The sequence below is a fragment of the Dasypus novemcinctus genome, chromosome 4, assembly GCF_030445035.2.
Source record: "Dasypus novemcinctus isolate mDasNov1 chromosome 4, mDasNov1.1.hap2, whole genome shotgun sequence".
NCBI lineage: Eukaryota > Metazoa > Chordata > Mammalia > Cingulata > Dasypodidae > Dasypus > Dasypus novemcinctus.
The window spans coordinates 163,246,349-163,270,646 of NC_080676.1; the positions used below are offsets into that span (position 1 = coordinate 163,246,349).

General features: G+C 61.5%; 1 protein-coding gene across 2 annotated transcripts; it reads right to left on the bottom strand.

The window, feature by feature from the left end:
• Positions 1-1,273: 1,273 nt before the first annotated feature.
• RIPK4 (receptor interacting serine/threonine kinase 4) lies at positions 1,274-22,853 on the bottom strand. Of its 2 annotated transcripts, none has more exons than XM_058296272.2 (8): positions 22,633-22,853; positions 14,728-15,019; positions 10,961-11,109; positions 9,511-9,560; positions 8,032-8,190; positions 7,083-7,183; positions 5,643-5,907; positions 1,274-3,695 (listed from the first exon to the last, which is right to left on the bottom strand). In XM_058296272.2, exons 1-8 carry the CDS (start codon positions 22,812-22,814, stop codon positions 2,542-2,544), a joined length of 2,352 nt encoding a protein of 783 aa, XP_058152255.1. In that variant the 5' UTR covers positions 22,815-22,853; the 3' UTR covers positions 1,274-2,541. The 2 variants fall into 2 exon arrangements, with proteins under 2 accessions (XP_058152255.1, XP_058152256.1); XM_058296273.2 differs by lacking the exon at positions 22,633-22,853 and adding an exon at positions 18,557-18,588 and having other exon boundaries at positions 2,440-3,695.
• Positions 22,854-24,298: the final 1,445 nt, after the last annotated feature.

The window sequence follows — 24,298 nt, forward strand, 5'->3', positions numbered from 1 at the left end:
TGAAGACACTGCTGTGCAAGCATGGTTTCTAACAGGAGACAGAAATAGACGTGCATGTGCACACAGTGGAAGCTACGGAGGCACACACGTCCCAGCTCTGCCCACTGAGAGGACCTGGGAGCAGACAGCCCAGGGACAATGAGCACACCAAATGCCCAGACTTTGGTTTCTAAATACCATTACCCGCCAAAAGTAAGTGGGCTTCCTTAGAGGAATGGCTGTTTCCAAGGCTGAGCCGGGGAAAAGGACAAGATGAAGCTGAAACGTTGTGTCAGGAAGTATGGACATGTCAAAAAGAAAATGGCAGCTCCAGCTGGCCAACTCAGGCAATTAGAACAATAAATCCTAACAGATGACTCACAGGCTAACTAGGAACTCATGAGTCTGTTCTGATAAAAATAAGGGCTTAAAAGGGAAGCACACTCTACTTCATATGCAGTATCGCTTCTGTGTTAATTCTGCCAAAAATGCATAACCTAAATCAAACCATTAGGAAAATTAGACAAACGTAAACTGAGGGACAGTCCACAGGATAACTGTTCTTCCCCCCACTACAAGGTCACGAAAGGCAAGGACGACTAAGGACTAGGATGGAAGGTGATGGAAGAGCTGTCAAAATGCCACAGGTGGCTCTGGACCAGAAGGGCAGAGGAAATTTCCTATCGGGGCTGTTTTGTTTTTGTCACTAAGGACATCATTGGGACACTCAGCAAAATCTGAGTAAGACATGATTAGACGGTAGTGCTGTGTCAGCGGTAATTCCCTGGTTGCAGTGGGCATTCTGTGGCTATGTAGAATGTCCTTGTTTCTGGGAAATACACACTAAAGTGTTTAGGAAAAATGGGACTCAATGTCTGCAACTTCCTGTCAGCCAGCCAGCCAACAGACAGGCAATAGGTGAAAGCAGACACGATGCAGATGGACAGACAGGCAGATGTTAAGGATGACAGACTGGTAGGTGGGTAGGCAGATAAATGAAGAGGGAGGGAACAATGAGGCAAAGGAGAGAAAATAGACACGTGGGAGTCTGGGGGAAGGGTTCATGGGAGTTCTATGTACTGCTATAACTTCCCTGTAGTTTTTAAATTGTTTCGAAATCAAAAGCTAACACATGAAAACAAGAACGGGCACTGCCTGCGCGATCCCACATCTGGAAGGGCCCGAGAACGGGGAAACGAGGCTCCGTGTAAAGCCGCCACCGGCCTGCCTCGACCTCCCGTTTCCAGAAATCAGGTCATCAGAGCTCATGAGAAGAACAAGGGGACTCGCTGGCTTCCAAGAAGAGTACTTTATTGACACCAACAGAACATGTTTGTCTTTCAGGCATTCTCTACAACAGTAGCAGACCACGGTAAGAGCACACTGTGGCATATTAAAACATAGCCAGTTCTCAGCAGTTTGGATATTTCCTGTCATAGAAAAGAAATATCCAGCACGCAGATTCACATGAACATACACAGTACGTTAAGCTCCATGTCTGGGCCGGCACGTGCTCGTGCGCCGGGGCAGACTCGGCCATCAACTTCCTAACAAAGTACTCAGAAGGCGTCGCACAGGACGTGCACAGCAGGAAGCAATGGAACTGGACAAGCAGCCCTTTTACGCTTGGGTGTCTCCTACAGTCCAAGGGGGGTGGGGAGGGTGACCCCAGTTTGCTGAGCCCCCAAGGCATGGCGCAGCCCTCTGCAGAGGCCAGGAAGCTCCCCCGGGACCCCAAAACAGTACTACTTGGCGCAACCAGCCACCTTGCAATGATGACAGCTGGAGAGAGACCAAGCAGGTAAGGTGGCTCGCCCAGCGAGATGGTGCTGTTTTGGGTCTCTAACTGGCTACAGCATAATAATCCCCGTTTTTAATGGCTTGTACACACCTGACTAGAGTTCAACAGCTGTTTCATGCAACAAGGAGGACACGGCAGCAAGAAGCATGGATGAACCAGTGGTCCCCTGGGGGGACTGACTTGAAGGAGAGACAAATTTAGGTATAAAACAGCTCTACGGTCATTGCTTTAAAAATACTTAGCCGACCTTGTTACTTCATGCGACTTCGTCACACTAGACTATACGACGTTTCAGAATCTTTAACATGGTTAAGACAGCAGTGGACAGGGTCCTCTATCAAAAGGTAGTTTATAAAATAAGAATGCCCCCCAAATTTTCAGGAAACAGGCCTCGGCCCGCCACTGTGCCAAAGCCTGAAGCCCGGCTCGCCCTGCACCTCCTCTCCCTCCAGGGGCGGCCGCCCCAGCGGCAGAGAAGATGCCCGTGGCCCCGTCAAGAACACGACAGTCCCGGCGCCGGCCCTCCGACGGCGGCCCGTGGGTCGGCGATGGGTCACCAGCCAAGTTCCTCTGAAGGGCAAACTCCCGGCCTTTACGAAGCGCCGTGACCCCTCGTCGCCCTCCGACCCGCTCCTCCATTGTCTCGGCAAGTCGCCCGCAGACGAGGCGGCCTACCGGCGCAGCCCTGTTCTGTCCCCACAGCGGGACACAACGACGCAACAAGAACCCCGCAGCGGCCCTCGGGCTCGGCGGGCAGCGGGCTAGGTCTTACTCCGCCGGAGGGCCGCGGCCCCGGGGCCGCCCTGCGCCCCGAGGCCCTGCAGGTGCACGTGGGCCCCGCGCTGCAGGAGCGTCTCCACCGTCTTGGCGTGCTGGCCCTGGGCTGCCAGGTGCAGGGCGCTGAGCCCCAGGTCGTCAGCCAGGTCGATGAGGTCGGCGTGGGCCAGCGCCTCCACCACCTCCACGTGCCCGCGGGCAGCGGCCAGGTGGAGCGCCGTCTGGTTGCGGGGCCCCCGGGCCAGCACGTCGGCCCGCTCCTCCACCAGCAGCTTGACGGTGGCCAGGTGTCCATTCCGCGAGGCCAGGTGCAGGGCCGTGCAGCCCTCCGCCGTCACCGCCTCCCTGCCGGCGCCGTGGTGCAGCAGCAGGCGCGACGTGCTGGTGTGGCCCGTCTCGGCGGCCACGTGCAGGGGTGTCTGCGCCAGCAGGTTGCGGAGGTTGACGTCGGAGCGCAGGTCGATGAGGAGGCGGGCCACGCGGTAGTGGCCGCGCTGCGCGGCCAGGTGCAGCGGCGTCCTCCCATCCAGGGTCTGGGCGTTCACGCTCACCCCTGGCTGCTTGGCCAGCAGCTTGACCACGGGCAGGTGGCCGCGCCAGGCGGCGTAGTGCAGCGGCACCCAGGCGTCCTTGCTCGGCAGGCCCACGTCGACGCCGCGGCGCAGCAGGAGGCGCACGACGCTCTCCTGCCCGTGCTGGCAGGCGACGTGCAGGGGCGTGCGGCCCTCGCAGTCAGCCTCGTTGACCGAGGCGTGCTTCTCCAGCAGCAGCCGCGTGCTGGACTCGTCCCCGCTCTGGGCCGCGAAGTGCAGGGCCGTCCACTGGTCCTCGTCCTTGGCGTTGACGCAGATCTTGCGGGCCAGCAGGAGCTCCACCACGCCGCGCACCTTCTTCTCCACGGCCAGGTGCAGTGGGGTGGCGCCCCGCTTGTCGGTCAGGTTGGGGTTGGCATTGTTGAGCAGCAGCCACTTGACGCACTCCTCCTGGCCCGCCTCGACCGCCAGGTGCAGGAGGCTGGCGCCGCCCTCCAGCGCCAGGTCCACGTCCTGCGGCTGCAGGATCTTCAGCAGCTTGCTGGTGTCCCCGCACACCACGGCGTCCACCAGCTTCTTCTTCTGGATCTCCGTCGCGCCCAGATCTGCAGAGAAGAGGGGCAGGGGTCGGCCGGGGGCTTCCCACCGAAGGGCCTCCCGGCGCGGCCGAGGGACCCGAGGCAGGGACATTCGGGGGACCTGTGGGGCCTCCAGGGCGCGCCTTACCTGGCACCATTTAAGGGGTGTCCGTGCTGCATTATTTAATTTTAGATCTGGTCTGGGATCTGGCGGGGGGAGGCGTCGGGGACCCTGCTCGGTGGCCTCCTGGGTGCGGCTTTTTTTTTTGCAAAATAAAAACCATCCTCCCCACCGAAGGGTCATGATAAAGGCAGTAAAGCCAGAGCCCCCGGGGGGGCTGAGAAACGACAGGGAGTCATTTCAAAGGGCATTCTCCTTCATTTAAATATAAACTTGGGAAGCGGACTTGGCCCAGTGGACAGGGCGTCCGCCTACCACACAGGAGGTCCAGGGTTCAAATCCCGGGCTTTCTTGACCCGTGTGGAGCTGGCCCACGTGTGGTGCCGATGCACGCAAGGAGTGCCTGCCATGCAGGGGTGTCCCCCGCGTAGGGGAGCCCCACATGCAAGGAGTGCACCCTGTAAGGAGAGCCGCCCAGCGCGAAAGAAAGTGCAGCCTGCCCAGGAGTGGTGCTGCCCACACAGAGAGCTGACACAACAAGATGATGCAACAAAGAGAGACACAGATTCCGGGTGCCACTGACAAGAACACGAGCAAAGAACACACAACAAATGGACACAGAGAGCAGACAATGGGGGGTGGGGGCAGGGAGAGAAATAAATTAAAAAATAAAATAAAATAAATAGTTGAAAAAGATGAGGCGGGAAGCCCTGGCTGCCTGGGCGCCCCCAGACTCATGGACGTCCCGAGGCTGGTGCCTGGAGCTGCAAGAGACTGTCCAGCTGGTAGCCCAGCCTTAAGCACCCTGTCCTGGGGGCACCGCGATGGCCCTGCTCCAGACTCACCCTGTAGGAGGACCTCTGTGTCGGGAAGCTGGCCTAGACTTAACAGGGAAGGTTCTAATTAACCTCTCAAGCACAAAGACAAGGTGTCGGTGACAGCCAGGTCTACAGGGGACGTTCCCACGCCTCTCCACGGGACGTGGCGCTGTTTCCTTCCGGGGCCCCCTGCTTTGGCCCTCACTTCTAGCTGTCCTTTCCGACCTCATCTCTCCACGCTTCCTCCCGTCAAAGCCTCTGACCCGAGACGTGCTGCCCGCCTGGCCCTCGCAGAGACGCTTTCTAACCAGGGCGCTCTCACGCCCGCTGGTCCTGCGCTCCTGAGGCCACAGCCTTCACCAGCTCCCTGCAGGGCTGCACAGGCCGGAGCTGCAGCCCCTCAATGGACAGGTGTGGCCGCACCTCCCTGTCCCCCCCTGGGCAGCCAGGGAAGTACCTGGAGCACCAAGCCCCTGGCCCAGCACCCTGGGGCAGGAAAAGAGTATAGCTAAAGAGAACAGCTAGGTCCGTGAAGATATCTCAATGAAACTGCTTAATAAACTAAAAAAATAGAAAGCCTATAAAAATGAACACTGAAAAGGTAAGATCAGCTGAGAATGGCCCCACCCCAACTGGTAGCTTTTAAACCAGGAAAGTAAAACCCCAAGGATGACTAACCTGTTATAATGCACAGCCAATGGGAAATAGGAGCCCAGGAATAAGGAAATATAGGAGTGTCCAAAGCACTGTCCAGGAAGTGGGGGCATCTACCATAGGGAAAGGGTGCCAGCCCTGGGGTGGGCAAGGGGGACCTGGCTCACCCCCTACGGGACTTGGGATTTTCACTATTTGTACCTGTTCTACTCCGTGACACCCAATAGAGCCAGCACGCACCTCCAAAAGGGTGCCCGGTGGGCTGACCGTGCCACCAACCCCCAAAAGTAACCGGCTCGGGAAACGGAGACAAGACCCTGCTGGACGCCCGCATCTCTTGCTCCGCCGCCCCCAACACCCCGCTCTTCGCTCTGCGCTCACCCCCGGGTGACGTGTCCCGCTCGAAAGACAGGGACAGGGAGCCCCTGGAGGAGAAGGCGGAGTCGACGGACGAGACGCCCGAGAGCCGCTTGCCACTGCTGGTGGAGGGGAGCCTGGACTCGGAGGAGCTGCGGCTGAGCTCCTCGGGGCCCTCAAGCGTCTGCGAGATGCCCGAGTCCAGCTGGGACAGCAGCTCCGACAGGCTGTAGTCGTTCTCAAGGTCGGGGGCCGAGGCACGCTTCAAGGGCACCGAGACGGGCACGGCCTGCGGAGACAGGGCAACGGCAGTGACCCGGCTGCCCTCGGCCCACCCCGGCACCGACGTGGGTGCCCGGTTAACCAAAGAGGGGGAGCAGGCAGGGGCGGAGGGAGACCGCCAGCGGGCGCCCGGAAGGGACGCAGGCAATGGAACTACCGTGACCGCACTCATGGCGCCAGGGGGCCAGCTCAGAGCCCCAAAGAACCCCCGGGGGCCACCCAGCCTGAAGAAGGAAGAGCAGCCGGGCGCCAGCGCTGCGCTGCTCCGGAATTCCGCCTTCTCTGGGGGTGCTGCCCGTAGCGTCACCCAAAGGCAGGCCCTAAACACTCCCAGGGCGGGAACGTGTGCGGCTGGACTTCACCCATCTAGAAAGGTCCACAGTGGTGGGCAGCAAGGACTGGAGGTGGACTGGGCTCGGGGTCTCCCCTCCGCTGTGCCGCGGGCCTGAACCTGGGGCCGTCCACCTCGGCGCCCGCCAGCAGCCCCTTTAAAGTCCTGCTTGGCGGGGCACGAGGTCAGTGCCTTCCGGAAGGGGCTGGGCTGTGTCTGGGCTGCACGCCCCTCATGGGTCTATGCCCTTTTGCTCCCTGGGAGCACCTGAGGCCAGGTGTGCTTGTCCTCCTCGCGGCCGGCCTCCCCAGGTCACCTTTGCTCCCAGCCCCGCACACGCCCGTGTGTTCAGACACTGGGTGCGTCAAGGTCGCTCATCACCCAGCCTTCTGTGGGCCTTGGGGCTCACACCCCATACCAGCCACGGGTCATAAAGTCTGTCTCCCGGGCTTCGTGGCCCGGAAGGATTACATAACACAGGCGACACTTGGCCAAAGGCTTGATGTGCCGTGAAGGTGACCAGCCGCCCAAGCCAGGGAGCAAGGAAACAGAGAGCCCCTTCACCCAGACCCTGCCCTAAAGCGGGCCCAGCAGCCGGCCGGGGCACCTGCTCCCCGGGCTCCAAACGGCTTCCAGCGTGGGCTCTTGGGTACCGAGCGGGCATCATGCTGCTCGCGTAACGGCAGACAGAGGAGAGCGCGGGGGGCAGGCGTGGACCGGAGCTCCCCGCCTGGAAGGACCAGCACCCGGGACACCAGGGGTAGATTTCCGTGGCTTGCATGGCCAGACACCAGGCAGGGGCCTCTGCAAAGGGGAGGGGCTGGGCGTGGGACCCCGATGCCCCCAGTCACCTGGCTCTTGGGCTCCGGCGGGGTCCTCCCGTCCAGGTCCTCCGGTCCTTTCCCCTCGTCCTCAGGTTTCTCACACAGGTCCTCGGTTTCAGACGTGATTTCTTTAGGGAGAAGACAATGGAGGGTATGTCCCTGGGACGGCTATGTCCGCGTATATCCTGGGTCAGCATCTGACCTCGACGGCAGCCGCCGTGTCGTCCCACAGCACCCCAAAGCTTCCACGTGGTAGAGGGCAAGCCCAGCACTGCAGGCGCCATAGATCTCCCTGCGGGCCGAGCTGTCCACACGTCGTGCCCTGGGGCCTCCGCGTGGCAAATCACCGGACCTTCCCTATCCCAGGCCCACCAGACTCCAAGCGGGAACCCCTGTTTTCCAATTTCCTAACGACGTGGTTCAGGGGAGTGCCCGCTGGCAGGTGTGGGGAACAGGGTACCCCATCCTGGGAAATGCGTGCCTCCCTCAGGCCCTGGGTACAGAGTCCCCCCCCCCAGGCCCTGAGGACTGAGCACCGTGCCCCACCCCCGCCCAGGCTCCGGGTACCAAGTGCCCCCAGACCACCCTCCCCACCCCACTGGCTTAAAGGAATGCTCGGTTCTGGTGGACTCAGGAGTGACTTTGCAGAGCAGGCAACAAGACCCCAGGGAAAGGCAGGGGAAGGCCTGGGGCCACCCGCCCGCCGCCACTGAGGGGACACGCCACTGGACCTGGACCAGAACCAGAGGACGGGCTCCTGGGGGCGGCTCGCCAGCCTGCGCGGCGGCCGCAGGGACCCCAGGCTCCGGTTGGCCGTGCCCGGCTCTGCGCGCTGGCGCACCTGCTCTGTCCCAGGCTCTGTACTCCTCGTGCCCCCAGCCCCAGATTCCAGCAGCGCCACCCCCCCCCCCGAGCGCCGGTCCCGGGACCCTGGGGCCGGGACCCCCTGCGGGGCGGGGGCAGGTGTGGCGCTCACCTTGGAAGGTGGGCCTCTCGCGCGGGTCGTCGTGCCAGCACCTCTGCATGAGGCGCAGCAGGGAGCCGCAGGCGCGGGGCCGGGGCCGGCAGATGGGGGGCAGCTCGGGTCGGTGGCCCTTTACCACCTTCACCATGATGTGCAGGATGTTCTTCTCGTCTGCAAGGGCAGGGCGTACGGTCACCACGGCGGCACCGGGGGACCCAGGGCCGGACGGCGGGGCTGCGCACCCACCACGCGGCTGGAGCAGCACCGTGCTCGCTGGCCCTCTGTGGGCAGTGGGGGTCCGTGGCTAAGAGCGTCTGGGAAGCAGCGAGTGCTGGAGCGTGCAAAGGTGAGCAGGGCGCACGCGCTTTATCACCAGCGTGAACTATGGGCGGCCACCCGCTAAGTTCACACCTCGCCTGGGAAGGGCCAGAATCCTCTCCCTGCTCAACCTAGAGCCACGCTGGCCACCCACGGGGACTCTGCATCCTGCTCCAGCACCCTCCCACTCTCTGCAACCAGCTCCCAGCACACGCAGGGCAGGGGAACGCTCTGGAAGCAGGCAGACATTAGGGAGGGGTGGGGAGCTGGTCACTCAGACTTCGTCCTGCTTTCCGGTCCAACTCGAGCAACAATCTTAAGTATCTCTACACTCTTTCCAGGATGAGAATTCTAAAACCCAACATGCCTCTAAATAAAATGACATCAAGCTAAACGGCGGGAATAGTTCCTGCTGCCAAATGCACGAGCCGCTTTCTGCCGCTGCACCCTGAACTCCTTATCTGCCAGGCAATAAAGCACGAAGGCACCCTGGACCCCACTGCAGAGGTCACGGCCGTCAGACAAGCACAGGTGAGGCTGGCGCGCTGCCACCACAAGATAAACACTCAGACGGGGAAGGAAGGGCAACAGGGGCAGGAAGCAGCGCCCGCCCTGCCGGGGTGGGCCATCAGGGCGGATTTGGGCTTTTTGTCGGGATTCAAATGCTGCCCAGATGCTCAGCCGATCCCATCCTGGGTGGCACCCACGCGCCACTGAGCCCCAGTCTGCACCTCAACGCTGGGCCACACCGCACCTCCGACCTGTCTAATCTGCATCTTTAGGTATTTTGGGTCCCGCGAGAAACTATCACAGGTAGCCCAGAGAAGCCTATGGAAGCAAAGGAATATTTCTCCAGTGAAGCTCAAAAGTACTAGAGTTTTATAATAAACTAAGTTGAGCCATTAAAATTTGGAGAAAATCTAACATGGGTGAGAAAAACCAGAACGGTGCCATTTGTCCAAATCCCCTGGACGGAGCCCTTCCTGCCTGCGCCTCCCCGCAGGGAAATTATGCCCCAAGCGTGCTGTCGGGAGGTGGCTGTGGGGCCTGCCCTGTGGACTCTGCCACCACACCACGTGGGGACAGGTGTGTCACCGGCACTCCCTGGGGGCAAAATGCAGGCACCCCCCACCCAGGGGTAGAGAGGCCCCGCACCACAGGAGAGCCACGCACCTGCAAACGGCTTCTTCTGCGTGAGCACGCCCCAGATGACGATGGCGAAGCTGCGAGAGAAGAAGGCGCGTGAGCGGCTGGGCCCAGGCGCCGGGCAGCGGGAACGGTCCGCCCGCCCCCGGCCGCCGTCGGGAGAGACCCACACCACGTCTTTCAAAACAGAGCGCAGTGATGCCAAAACGCTCCTCACGGGTTTTAAAAAGGAAAAGCCCCCACGTCGCACGTTGAGAGCACGCAACAGCAGGCGTCTTCCCAGCCGAGCTGCGCGTGTGCAGAGTGAGCTCCCCGAGGAGGAGGGGGTCCCCGAGGGGCCGGCAGCCCACCTCTGCTGGCCGCGTGGATGGGCGACTCGGGTCCCCGCCCCTTCTCCTCGGCTACGACTCGATTCCTGCAAGACCCGGTTCAGAACACTCCCTGTCTCGTGCTTTCTGTGACTTGCGCACTGAGCATTCAGAGGTTTCTCAAAGAAAATGCACAGAAAACCTCAGGGGGCCTACCAGCAGAATGCCCCCAAATCATTTTTTGGCTGTTAGAAATGATATATATTTTACCAATTACTCTGGAATATATACCAAAAAAGAGCTTGATGGGATGAAACACACACCAACGAGAGTCCAAAGCTCAAGCCACCAGTCATGAGGGCTGCTGAGGGAGAAGCAAGGATTTTCCACTTAACATTAATTGAAACCTGCAGGTGGGAAGTTTGGTCTTAACTCGACAGTACACAGGGGCCTGCCTTCTCTCCCCAGATGCTACAGCTGCAACTAGTATCTTGAGCCGGCTGGGGGGCGGCCCCACTGGGCACAGCATTTACCACCGAACCAGTTGGCCGGGACGCCTGCCAGGCAGGTGGTGACGGAAAAAGGCAGAGGCTCGACGGACTGGGGCTCCAGGTCAGGGTCACAGAGAGCCACAGGGGGGCCCCAGGCGCGGGCACCGCACTCGCCGCCCTCCCCTCCAAGGGGTCCAAGCGCCTGGCCCTCCACCACGGGAAGAGGACGTCCGTTGCAGAGCAGCCCCTGCTAGGCCGGTGTCCCCAGGAAGCGTGAGCCGCCAACCAGCGGAGACGGAATTTTGGAGAGGCTGAACCTCCACGCCGGCATGTGCACCCGCGGGCACGTGGCACGCAGGTTCTCCCAACAGACGGGCCACCAGAGCCCCGTTCCGGAGAGCACCACGGCTTCCGCGCCAATGGGAGCCGGGCAGGCCCTCCCGGCAACCACGAATTCCGCAGCTCAGCCCGACAGCACTCACGGGGCGGGGGGACGTGTCTCTTGGATCCCACCGGCTAAATCAGCCCCAACCCAAGCCTTCATTCGGCCCAGACCCCACGTGACAGGCACGAGGGGCCTTTCCAGAAGCCGCCGTGCAGGACACGAGGCGGCGAGGCGCATAGGCCCCACCCGCGAGGGGCCCGTCCCGGGTGAGGGGAGAGGGGCGCCGCACACACCTGTACACGTCGTGCTTGGTGTCGAAGAGCCGGCTCTTCTCGCGGATGCGCTCGGGCGGCAGGTAGGCGATGGTCCCAAACAGGCCGTCCACGCTGAGGTCGTGCGAGTGCGAGAGCCCGCTGCACTTGGCCAGCCCGAAGTCGGAAATCTGCAACACAGCAGGCGGGAGGAGGTCGGGGCACGCCCCTGCCCGTGGCCCAACGGGACCGGCATTTCCATGCAGTGGGATGGCAAGGCAGCTCCGGGGCGTCTCCCCTTCGCAGCCCGCGGGGTCTGGGGGCACAGGCTCCGCTGACAGAGGAGAATGAGGGTGGCCCGCCAAGGAAGCCTGCCCCGGAGGGCCCAGCAGGAGCACCTGCCAGCCTCACCTGTGCAGCTCTTCTCCAGGGAGTCCTGCCCCGGGGCAGGCAGGAGGCAGAGGTGGCTTAGGAGAGAGGCGTGGAGCGACAAGCTTTAAAGATCATGCTTCAAAGAAGGAATTCACTGGGAGAAAGAACTCAAGGGCTGTAACCTTACAGCCATCAGTCACCAAGCCGCCACTGTGGGTGACAGCCCAGGTGAGAGCCAAAGGGACAGGCATCCAGTTACACAACCAGCTGGCTGGGGCACCCGCAAGCGGCAGCAGGTTCTTTAAAGAGAAACACTGCGAGAAGCCCTTTAAAAACACACGCCACGCACCCTGGGCTGGCCACAGTCCCCCACCGTGCACGTGGGCCCTGGCACTGCCGGCTGCTCCTCCCAGCTGCATCCCAGCAGAGGGTCGGAGATGTGTCTTTGCCGCCTGCCCTGCCCTGCCACGAGAGGCACCCAGGGACGACCCCTGCAGCTCCAAGGCCCACAAGGCTGCCCCCTCTTCCAGAGGCCGGGAAACGGGAACCCAAGGTGCCCCCGAGAAATCCAGCATCACCCGCCACCTGCCGTGGCAAGCTGCCTTCTGGCTCCCCGGCTGCTGTCACAGGGACCCCTTTGAAGCCGGCGGCGTGTGTGAGATTTTAAGCCTTTTGACGAGTTCCCGGGCCCCATCCCTAGCACCCGATGCAGCGCTAGGAAACGAGCTGAGTCAGCAATGAACCGGGGTGCTGGCCGAGCCCACGAGGGGAGCCCGGGGCCCGGCGTCATTCCCATCTGCACTGCCGGAGGATTCGCACCGCCGGCTCCATCCTCCCCGAGCTGAGCCTGAGCGTGTGGCCGCAGGGGGCGCAGGCTAGGCGCCTTTCCGGGACCCTCGCTTCCTGTTCTGTGGCCTCCAAGCCCCAACGGCGACCAAGAACCCCCCCACCTTGCTAAGGAAACTGCAGCTCCCCCAGAATGCACCGCCGCCCCCCGATGCTGCAGATCCGTAAGGCAGCCAGAGCCGGGAAGCAGGGCAGGGCCGAACTCTCAAAACCAGTCCCCAGCGGAAGGTCCACCCCAGAAACTGCAGCGGCCCCGACACGTCAGAAAAGACGGCCGCGACTTCCGCCTGCTGTTTTCAGACATAACCGGCCTCTGCAAAGCATACTTGGTGAAAACAGCAGGAATTCTACATAAAATCTCCGGCATCAAAATGCACAGCCACAGTCTGATGCTCCGGGGATCCTCTGTCCCTCTGGATTTCTCTCGGCCCCTCTGGACGGGGCTCTTGCCTTCTCACAGGCCTGCCCAGCTCCTCCCCTGACCTTGAGCCCTGCCACGGCCACGGCCGCCGCCATGGCCACAGCTGCTGCCACCACCTACAACAGCAAACACGGCCTGATTCACAAACGCTCGCTCACACACAGCTTTGACCCAGTAATGCTGGGGCTCAGTGCCAACAGGTGTACAGGGTGGGCCTGCGACGCCCCAGCCCTGCTGGCCCAGGCCAGTCAAAGGACCTTCCAGGGACAGGCGAGCCATGCCACAGGAGAACAGGCCCCTCGTGCATCCGTCCCTTAGAACAGCATCTGCTCCGGGCAAACCAGAGATACAAATGCTGCCTAGATGTAAAGCCGAGTTATTGTCTTTTAACTTGAAGTGTGTTTCCTGATTATTTCAAAACATGAGACTTCACAATGCAGGTGGTTGCCGCAAAATTCTCTCTCTCATCACAAGTACAGAAAGGTGGTCTGGACAGGAAGTTGGGAACTTATTTCAAGACTCCAGATTAACAGAGTGGAATTGCTTCAAATATCGCCGACTCAAAACAGAAATCCAAAGGCCAATAAAAACAGGGCGTTTGAAGCGACCTCTCTGGGGGCCAGGGCGCTGCCCCCACTGTCCTTCATGCCCTCTGCGAGCTACTTCTAAGGATAAAAGCAGCAGGCTCCGTAAAGCCAGCTCTGTTTGTTTGGGGGCTGCGCGATGGTGACTAAAGCCTGTCTCAGCCCGGGCAGCCCACCCCCGGGGCCCTGGCTTGACTTCCTGTCACCTGCTTTGTCAGGGGAGCGGGTTCCCACGAAGCCCGCTCGGCTCCTCTGAGCCACCCAGGGACCTTCCTCAGGGAATCTACACCGCCCGTTAAAACTGCGGGAGCCCGGGGCCTTCGCAGGCAGTTGTGAGGAGAGGGCACGAGGGCACTGCCCTCGAGAAGGTCCAGAGGGGACCCTGAAACTGCACAGCGGGCTCAGGGTCTGGTCAGACCCTCAGTGAGCAAGTGTTCGGCTCCTGCTCTTACTTGCACCGGGGAGACCCAAGGAGAACACGAGACGCCGGCTTTGGGAAAGAATATTCTCTACTCTGACAAGCGCCTGCCTGCTCCCCAGGCTTCCCGCGGCCCGAGCCAGGCCCTGGCCCCCCCGCACCCCCACCCAGGTGACAGAGCAGGGCGACAGCTACAAGGAAGGTCCCCCGGGGGTCCTGAGGGCCACACCCTGTCCCCCCCAAATGCGCCACGTGACCTATTAGGAGAGAGGCAGGGGCGCTGGAAGGGAGAAGGCTCCGGTCCGGGCCTGGCCTGCTGCTGCTCAGTCCACCACTCCCCGGAAGAAAAGCCTTTCCAGGCAGCCGCGGCCTTGGAGACGGCGCCAGAATTCCAGCAAACCAGCCCCTGGCCCCCCTCCAGCCCGCACCCCGGCTCCTGACAGCAGGAAGCCCAGGGCCCCCGGAGGACCCCCGCCGTGCACACACATGCGTGCTCCGCCCATGTGGCCGCGTGCCCTAGGCGCTCGCTGTGGACCACAGCGCTGGTGGGCAGCAAGGCTGGGTGGGAAAATCAAGGGTCCGGGGGGTGGCAGCAGTACCTGGCTCTGGCCTCTGCCCACTGATGGAATAGCTGGGGGCTCAGCTAAGCCAGAAGCCTGGCTAGAACGCTCTTCCCGCCTCTCCCCTCTGCGAGGACAGTCAAGCAAGCCCCCTCCTCACAGCCCCTTTTCACGACACCCTGCAGCCTCCATCTCAGAGGAACCCCTATGCCCGCCCCTCACCCCAGCCCCTGAAATCGCCAAGGGGAAATAGACTCCGCAAGCTCCAAACCAGCGTCAGGTGCAGACCTCCCAGCCAGCCTGGTTCCCAACTCTGATTTCGGGAGAACATTCACGAAAACCAGAACCCATAGCCTTTTGTTCCAGGGGGCCCAGGATTTAGGGTCATGTACCAGGGTTTGCACACCAGCACTTCCCAATCACACACGTCGTAGTGTTCATACCAACCAGACAAAGTTGGGGACCCCAGAGTCTGGCGCCAAAAAGAGCTTTTGGCGTAAGCTCTTTCCCCCCCGAGAGGACCGTCTCCTCTCCCGCCTGGCCACTCCTGGGCCCCCAGCACTCCAGGCCCCTGCCCCTGGCAGCCCAGCCCCCCCAGCCAGGCCCACCTTGACGTGGTAGTGGGCATCCAGCAGGATGTTGGCCGGCTTGAGGTCCAGGTGCAGGAGGGGCGGCGCCATGCAGTGCAGGAAGTTCATGCCCACGGCCGTCTCGTGGACGATGCGGAAGCGCAGGTCCCACGGCAGCGGCTCCGCGGCCAGCAGCTTTTCCAGGGAGCCCGTCTCCATGTACTCCATGACGAGGCCCACGGGCTCCTGGCATATGCCGTACACGGGCAGAATGTAGCGGAACTTGGCCATTTCCATCTTCTTGGCTTCCTCCAGGAGCTCCATGCGCTCCCTGAAACAAGGGCGGAGACGTGAAGAGCAGGCAGCAACCGTGCAGCCCCCTGGCCTGGCGACCACAGCGCCGGCAGCTGAGAAATTTCCCACAACGCACACACGTGGAGCCCACTTTATTCTTACTGTCACAAAATTAAGTTCTTGGCCTTTTCAGAGTCTTTCGCCCCAAGGTCGTTCACCTATGCCTCCTGGGGCTGGGATAAATGAGGAGAGTAAGTCCCGGCCTACCTGGATACCTAGGGAGTACCTGCACCAGCTCACAGCCCTGTGGCTGTGGGGCCTGGAGGCTGAGGCCCACAACCCCTTCTTGTGGGCTGAAGGAAGAGAGGATTCAGTTCCAAATAAAAGGGGCAACTAATGATCTCTCCTAGGAACCCACTTTGCCTTTAAGTCCAATGTTTTGGTGGCCCTAGATACAAACTCACACTTGAATTAATGCGACAACCTGAATCTGAAGCAGGGGTCTGCACACTAGAACGGGGCAGGGGGGGCAAACCCAGGCCATTACTTGCTTTTGTAAATAAAGTTTTAGTGGAAGGCAGCTTTGCCCTCTCACCGATGTATAGAATGTGGCTGCTTTTGGGGGCAACAGCAGAGCGGAGCACTTGTCACTGAGCCTGCGTGGCCCACAAGGCCTTAAAGATTCATTCTGGACTCTGGCCTGAGCTCACACACCCCCGGGCAGGGGGTACATTTACAGGGGAGACTCCCAGCGGCCCACGATAGCGTTCAGGCCAGAGGTCAGAAAGCAGGCTCAGCTCCAGGAGGCCGTACTGGACAGGCACAGGTTAGGTCAGCAGTTCTCAAACAGGACCACCTTGACATCGAGGCTGGCTCCTGTTCTGGGCTATGGAAACTGCTTTTCCAGAAGCTTCCCGACAGGAAACCTCCAGAACTATGCATGGGAGACTTTACCTATGCCAGCGGGGCTGGGGAGCACCGGCGTCGTGCTCGCGGGCAGCGAGGGCAGCCCCCGCAGCCTCCCTCGGAGCGCAGAGCCCAGCGCGGGCCCATCCCTAAGCCGCGATGTGCTGGTCGCAGGCCCAGGGGCTCTTCCTGGAAACTGGGTGCATGGGTGCAGCCTCCTCCCTTGGAGAGAGGGTAGCCCCCCGTGCCTGCGGCAGCTGCAAGGAGACCACTGGGCACCGCCCTACCGTCCCCAGCTCCTGGAGAACCCAAAGCTGCACCATCAAGGGGAGACCGCTCCGCAGGCCCGAGTCTAGAACACGCCGGCTGGCGAGGAGGACGGGTGGCCGAAGCTATCCCGTGCCCACGCCTGGCGCTGGGAAGAAGCCCTCACCCTCTCTGCCCGCCCCCCCCAGCCCGGCTCCTGCCGCTGGGTGCTGAGCCCCACAGGGGAGTGCCCACAAGGGGCTTCTCGGTATCCCCGGGGTGCAATTCCAGGGGGGGGGGGGCAGCGGCTCGTAGCAGGAGGGGCACCTGCAGACACTCTGGGTTGTCACAATGGGGGGGCACTGGCATCTAGTGGGTAGAGACCCGGGTGGGGGCTCGACATCCCACGTGGCACGGGACGGCCCCCACCACAAAGGACCCTTCCCAAAGGGGCACGAGCGCCGCACCTGAGGACCCCGGTGTAGACAGAGTGACTGCATCTTCAGCCGGGTTCAAAGTGAACGTTCACAGCCTGCAGCCGACTTCATACTCCCACACTCACTTTGCCTTTACCTTAAACCTTTTCTCATTAAAATTCACCCCTGACAAGCACAGGAGCACCCTCCACGGGTGGCAGTTATGACGACGAGCCCTCTGCCCTTAGGATGTTTACCTTCTAGGGGAGCAGATGGATAAGCACCCCCAAAACAGGTGCTGCCAGAGAATCTAAGCAGCGTGGAGGGACTTGCGGGGCTGTGAGGGGGAAAGGGGGGCCTGATGGAGGCCAGGAGAGGCAGCGGGCAAGGGGTCCCCGGGCTCCAGGGAAGCCGCGGCCCCGGGAAGAGGTCCGACCCCAAATGAGCGGCAGCACGTGCCACATCCAGGAGGCTACGAGTCTGGTTCCCCCAGGGGGCCTGAAGGCCACAGGAAGAGCTCTGGAGTTGATCCCACCAGGGGGTGATGAGGCAAGGTGAATTTCAGCATCTGTGTGCGGACGTGGGTGGGAACAGCAGAGAAGAGGGGGGCGCCCAGCCCAAGGGGTTTGGCAGCTGGACATGGGGGGAAGAAGTCTGGGGGGACGTGGCATCCTTTGGGGGTAGCACCAGAGGTCCCGATGCCCAGATGTGGCAGGAGAGAGGAGCAAGTGAGAACAGGTACCGGGAATGAATCATTAAACTACTCCGAGATAAAAATACGTGGCTTGCTTTCTCAGCACTTCGGTCAAGTGACAAGTTAATGGAGAGCAAGATCCCACAAGACACAGAAGCGGCCTTTGGGGGTCCCTCGGGAGGAACCCCCCGCCAGGCCTGGGCTGAGGAGCTCCGCCCTCCCTCCAGTGGGAAACTTCTGAGAACCTCCGGTTTGTGGAACCCTGGCCCAGGACTTCCGGCCGGGTCACCGCCAGCCCCAAACCAGGCATCTGCACAAGGGAAAGGGCAGGGGCTGGACGGCACCTGCAGGCCCCATTTTAAAAGAAATGGGCCAGATAAGGAGAAAGAAAATGTCTACATACGTCCAGCTCTCAGCTGGAAAGACACAGGGCTCTGGACCGACACCTGTCATTTAAAGACCCGGCCGTGCCGCCACCTCTGCCATCAGCAGGTGCAGATGCTGCTGCACCGGGCTCAGGGCCAGCTGCCACGTTGTCTAATGCTGCATTAAGCAGCAGTGTGGGTGGTAATGCAAGTTAGGTGTAGAATCACCGCACGACCTGGCAATCCCACTTCTAGGTACATACCCCTCAGACCTGGAAGCAGGGGCTCAGACAGATATCGGCACACCGATGTCCACAGCAGCCTTCCGTTAATAACGTCATAATATTAGCTCATCAACTCTAACAAATGGCCCAGTCCATGCACTACGGGAAAACTGTGGGGCAGCAGGTGGACGTGGGAACACTGTAATTTCTACATGTTTTTTGGTAAACCTGCAGCTACAGTAATAGAAAAAGTTATATGATTTATATTTGTTTCCTATTGCTTTTATTAAAAACAACAAAACACATCAACAAACGAGCAGCCAGCTTGCCACCCCCCCCCACTGGTGTGGGTGTGCCCTCGCGGGCACTGGGCCACGTGCCCGGCCCGGGTCCCCGTGCAGGGGCCACAGAGGGAGCCCCTTGCGCCGTGAGCGTGTCGAGGCCCCTGGGCGCGGAGGCGCCGGCCAGCCCGGGGCTCGCCGCCTGGCCACCAGCCAGGCGCCCGCTTCCACCTTAAACAGACACTGGGAGTCACCCTCCAGCCAAGCCTGCCCTGGAGGAAACATGTACCCTGGGAGCAGCATCAACTGAGAGGGCGGAGCAGCTGAACAAGTGGGCTCTGCTACCGTCTCCTTCCACCCGCCCCAGGGCACGCCGCCTGGCAGGCCTCACGCCTGCCAACCCGCCCCCTGCCCTTCTCCATCAAACAGAGACACCATTTACCTTATTTAAAAAACAACCCTGCTGGAGGGCGCCGGGACGTCTTCTAAGGGATGGCAGAAATGTCCCGATTCTCTGACCACACTTTTTAAACCTTGGTGGAAAAGCAGTCATTGCTTTCAGGGACAAAACGGCAAAGTCGCCTTCTTGGAGGCAGGTCCTTCAGAAAGGCCTTTGGGCAGACCTGGGTGGGGGCTGTGGGGGTCTGCGGGACAACGGAGTAGGGTGCTTCTAGGCACCCGCCAGGCAGTCGGGTGCCGGGTGCGACCTCACCTCCCCAGGCTGCTTTTGGTTCAGATTGGCACACACGCACAGAAAAGGGTCCCTCGGTTTATTGCGTACTAACCACTAAGCCAAAGCAAGGGGCCCGCGGTTCGGCCCCCTTCTCCCATGGCTGGGTGCCCGCGCTCCCTGGGCGCCCTGCCCCGGCTCGCGGCCCCAGCCCTGGCCCACTGCAGGCTCTGCAATTCCGGGGGCCAGGGAGGGCCCCAGCAGCCCGGCGAGCAGCTCCCCGACCGCCAGCGCAGCGCTGCCTGCAGAGGCCACCGCCGACGGCAACTACCCCGTAAGAACCACGACCCAAAACCCCGTCCTCTAATCGGAGGTTCTGGTTTGGGTTGACAGCCACACAAAAGGAGCTGAGGATTTATCACGATGACTAATATTCTAAGAACTGGGGAGATTTCCAAGCGGCACTGCGGGGCGGGGGTGGTGCGGACGCCACGGAACACCTTGGGGCCAACTCTGGGTCCCCCTGCGCCATCCCCAGGTTGCCTCTTCCACTGTTCTGAGTGGAATGCACATTCCTAGGCCTCAGGACTCCCTGACCGCGGCCTTAATTAAAGCACAACACGCACATGGCGACAGGCTAAGGCACAGGCGCCACCCGGCAAGAGGGTGCCGTGGGGCTTCTCTTCTGCAACCGTTTCAAAGCTGCGTCTTTGCTGGCTGGGAAGGGTTCCAGGTTCTGCTTCAGGGCAGCAACTGAGATAGGGCCCCCAGGGCGCCCTCCGGATGCCAGGCGGGGGACAACTGGCCACTGGCAAGGCCAAGGCCAGGGGCACACGTTTTAGATAGGCTGTAAAGCCGCGACTTCCCTGTCTGGAATCCTTTCTTCTGGAAAGAGAAAAAGAAGCATGGGGCCCCGGGAACCCAGAGAAGCTGTGAGCCCTGAGCAGCGGCCAGGTGGTGGGGGTGGGGGAGCAGTAGGAGCTCACTGGGAGCCCCCCAACCAAGAGCGCCTCAGAAGGACAGGCCTGGGAACCACCTTTGGGAAAACACAGCGGGAAAGCGTTTTAATCATGTTAGCTGGGGCCTCTCCGCCAGTGCCAATTACGTTCCCAGGGAGCCTCCAGGGGTTCCCACACTGCTATTTTTAAAACCCTGCAGGGCTCTGGAGTTACAAAGGCCGGCTGAGCTCAGGCTGGCCCCAACTAGCCTGCGCATTAGCTGCTCCCCGGGTGCCCCGCCGCCAGGACTTTGTTATTCTGTTTCCTCTTAGCCAGCAGGGGGAGGGGGTTGCTTTGTTCTCTCCTGTCACGGGCGCCATTCCAGGCCCTGGGACCCCGCGCCAGGTCAGCCAGGCATCAACTCCTGGAAGCCACCCCACACCAGCTCCTCCCAAGACCTGAGCCCCCCTGGAGCAGGGAAGCGTGGATAAGTGGGGTGTTGCGATGAAACTGCCCAAAGGCACCCTCAGCCAAGTTCTCCACCGGAGGAGCCACGATGGGTGCCTGGGGGACGGGGGAGTCCTGGCTGAACAGAAATGGGGGCTCCCGTGGATGCTGGGAAGCAGAGGCTGCCTAGGTGTGACCTCAAAGCTGGGGCCAGGAGACCCGCAGCTGCCCCGAGGGACATGCAGGTAACAAAGGGGACGCCGTGGCCAGCAACTCCCATCTGTCATCTCGCCCTGGGGGGCGGCCTAGAGGGCAGACATGGGAGGCAAGTCTTAGCTGGGCAGGGGCTGCGGGCTCGGCAGCGGGGGCACGCAGGGGTCCCAAGAAAATCCTACTCCATACTCGTGGGGACACTTCGCAGGTGAGGGGTGGGGGGTGGAAGGAGCTCACCCAGCCGGCGCTTAGCCAGGGGTGTGGCCAGGCAAGGATTCCAAGGTCCTGGAGCCGCCGCAAGGCTGGGTGCCAGCAGGACAGCACAGCCCTGTCCCCACCAGGTCCTGCGACCAAACACGATGAACCCAGGGAGCCCACCTCCCTGCAAAGAGCGGGTTTAGACCTCTCCCCAGTCACCGAAATCCACCAGCGCTGCAGGCGAACTGCAGGAGGCGAGACACTTCCTGCTGGGTGATGTGACCTCGACTTCCCCGCCCAGGACAAGCCATCACCTGCCCAGCTGGGGCAGGGCAGGAAAGGCTCCCAGGTAAGGACAAAACACTTTCAAGCAGGCTATGCAATATCCGAAGTGGCCCGCCTCAAGTGGAGAAACCTCCTTCTAAGCAGGCCACCCAAGCGACGAGGCTGCTGGAAAACAGGGACGGGTCCCACGGATGCCAGCTGGTGAGGCAGCCAGAAACGTCTGATGAGCAGACCCCATGAGAAACGGCCCCCAGCCCTGCCAGGGCCCCTCTGGAGGGTGTGGCCTCTCAGAGCCTGAAAGCGGCATTCCAGGCGGTGGGAGATTTCAACGTGGTCCCACCAGCGCCCCTCCCGGCCCGCCGGGTCCCAGGCTGGTGAAGGGAGGACGTGAGCATGGCCGCCGCCAGCCCTCACCTGGGAGCCCGCAGTATTTTTATGGCACTTGTCACCCTTCCCGAAAACACTGACGTTTTCGGGAAGCACTGGGTGTGAAGCTCACAGCAGAAGCTGAAAGCTTCCGCTGGCCATCTTCCCCCCAGGATGGACACGAGGGGGCCTCTTTGTCACAGTCTCCCCCGCAGTGGGGCCACCGGCGGTCGGTCCCGGGCTGCCAAGGAGGGCCCACCACGCTCCAGGCCTCTCCCCGGCCCCCTCCCAGCCACCTGTGATAAACACCGCCACCACGCCTCGGGAAAACAAGGGATGCACACTGGCCCAGTAAGGAGTGTCTCTGGGAGAGCGAAGGCTAAACTGGGGACTAAAAGGCCACCTCTTCTGAGCTGGCGTGTCCCCTGACTGCGTAAGCGAGTTCTCCGTGGAGAATCCAAATACAACTTGCATGTGGAACACAACGTTCATTAAAAGATAAACAAGAAAAAGGTATCCTCTGAGTAGCTTGTAACACTGATATAAAAAATAAAATTACTTAAGAACGTGCTGATCGGAAGGTCACATATAAATTATTAACATGCAACAGGAAACGGTAATCTTTTTTTTAAAAAGGAGCTATTCTTTAAGACCTTCTTTCCTTCCCCTGCCCCCAGAAATTACGCGCCCGCGGCCCCCCTAGCGAGCAGGCGGCGGCCCTGCGCCCTTTCTCACCGCCTTCCTTAACTCAGGCGCCCCTCTTGGGGAGGCGAGGGGCAGGTGCCTTCCCGGCGCTGAACCGGGAAGGTGGGGTGCGGGAGGCCCCCTTTCCCGCACGCTCCGCCGCTCAAGGAATTTATCCGATGCGCGAGGAAGCGCTGCGGGAACGAGACCCCGGGCCCCCGGCCGGCCCCCGAAACAGGGAGGGGGGTCGCCGAGGCGCAAGCGCCGTCGGCCGAAGAGCCTCGCCCGGGCCAGGCCGGAGCTTCCGACCGAAATAATTACGGTCTTACAGCAATTTGTGCCCGCACGTCAATTACAAAGAGCCGCACCGAGCCCCGCTCCACTCGCCAAGCCCGAAGCCCGCCCCGCACTCTCCCGGGGCGCGTACCGCCCGCAGCGCCCGCAGCGGCCCCGGCCGGAGGCGCGCTGGCCGGCGAGCGGGGGCCCCGGGAGAGCCAGCGCCACCGGGGCACGACGGCCCGGGGCAGCTCGGGGAGCGCCGCGGGCCCCGATGTCCCCCGAAGAAGGCAGCCGCGCGGGGCCCTGCCCAGCCCGGCCCTCCCGCCGCCCTCCGGCCCCGGGCCGCTCCTCGCAGGGTGGCCGCGAGGGCAGAAGCCGCAGCCCCGGCGCCACCCCCGCCCCCCGCCACCACCACCCTCCGCCGCCCCGGCCCCTGACCTGTGGTCGACGTGCAGGCTCGGCGAGCACTTGATGGCGAGCCACGTCTTCCAGTGGACATGGCGCACCTTGTACACCTGCCCGAAGCCGCCCGAGCCGACCTTCTCCCAGCCCGCGAACTCGCCCGCGTCGAAGGTGCGCAGCAGCCCCAGCGCCCACGAGCTCCCGCTCTCGGCCTCCATCGCGCGCGTCTCGCCGCCGCCCGGCGCCCCGGCCGCCCAGGTGCCAGGTGCGCGCCCCGCCCGCCCGCCGTCACTTCCGCCGCGCGCCCCGCCCCGCCGCCGCGCGCTCCCGGCGGGGGCCTGCTGGGCCCCGGACAGACCGACGGCCTCGTGGGGACCGAGCCCTCCCTGGGGGCCTGGGAGCGTGGGAAGGGCCCCGCGCCGCGCGGGACAGCTGCTGGCTCTTTCCGTTTGGGGACACAATTGTAGATTCTCATGCAGTCGTAGGAGACACCGCGCCTTGCCCCGGTTTGCCCAGCGGAAACATTTACAGAACTACAGCGCACTGTCACAACCCGGAGAGTGGCTGCCTGCAAGTCACCGGTCCTTTCCAGAAGTCCCCAGCTTTGCTTGCACTCGTTTCCGGGTGTGTGTTCCGTTCTAAGCAGTGTCTGTCACCTGGGCAGGTGTGGATCCCCGTCCCCCCACCACCACCACTGCAGCCAAGATGCCCAAGGGTTCCACTTCCGTCCTGGTAGGGACCCTGGCGTGCCCCTTTGATAACCCCCCTCCCGCCAGCCCCCCCCCCGACAACCACTCATCTTTCCTCCACGTCTAAAATTCTGTCATTTCAAAAATGTGACGTCAGTGGTAGCCTTTGGGAACTGGCTTTTTCACTCAACATAATGCCCTGGAGATTCACGTCTTGCTATTTTTACCCCAAGGCTGGCTCTTTGGATAGACTTTCGGTAAACCACCCCAACAGCCAGAATAGATAGGAAGGCTTCCGGAGCTGGCAGGGCGCCCCCTCTTTTCCTAGAGTACAGTGTCTTCTTAGACACAACAGAGTGCTTGAAAAGCAAAGGCATTTTCCACCTTTGGACGGGGGGCCTTCCCCAGCTAGAAAGCGCTCTGCTGTGGGAAAGAGTCAATTGTATTTGTAAAGATACGTGGGTCAGAGAAGCCGGATGGCAGCTGCGAGGGAAAGCTTTTTCCCTGCCAGAAGGAATGGGTAGCTGGGCGGCTGCGGAGGACAGAGGCATTTTGGTTTTGGGGTTTTTTGTTTTTGTTTTTGTTTTGACAAAGGCATTTTGAAGGCACGGCTTCTCCTTCCTCCAGGCACAGGAGAATCTTATTTTGCAGCTGGTAGTTGAGCACCAGCCTCGCAGGTGCAGGCGCCCAGTGCTTCCTAAGCAGCCCCTCCCTGGGGGCACGTGGACACCGCGGGCTTGCCGGGGGCTCTTGGGGAGGCCAGGCATGACTGTGTCCTTTAACAGTCTTGAAATTAAAATGGGTCTCCTTGAGGGGCCATAAGCTTGTTGGTAGCAAGGGTGATTAGCATTTCAACTAACTTTCTACAAATAATCACGCCTTTCCTGTGCCCTGGCCGTGCTGGTCGGGGCTTTCCCACACCTCTGGTGGGAAGATGGAAAAAGCCCCTGGAGTCCATCACCTCCTGGCTCTGGGAAGTACGGGCTGGGCAGGGCAAAGCCAAGCTGGCCCGT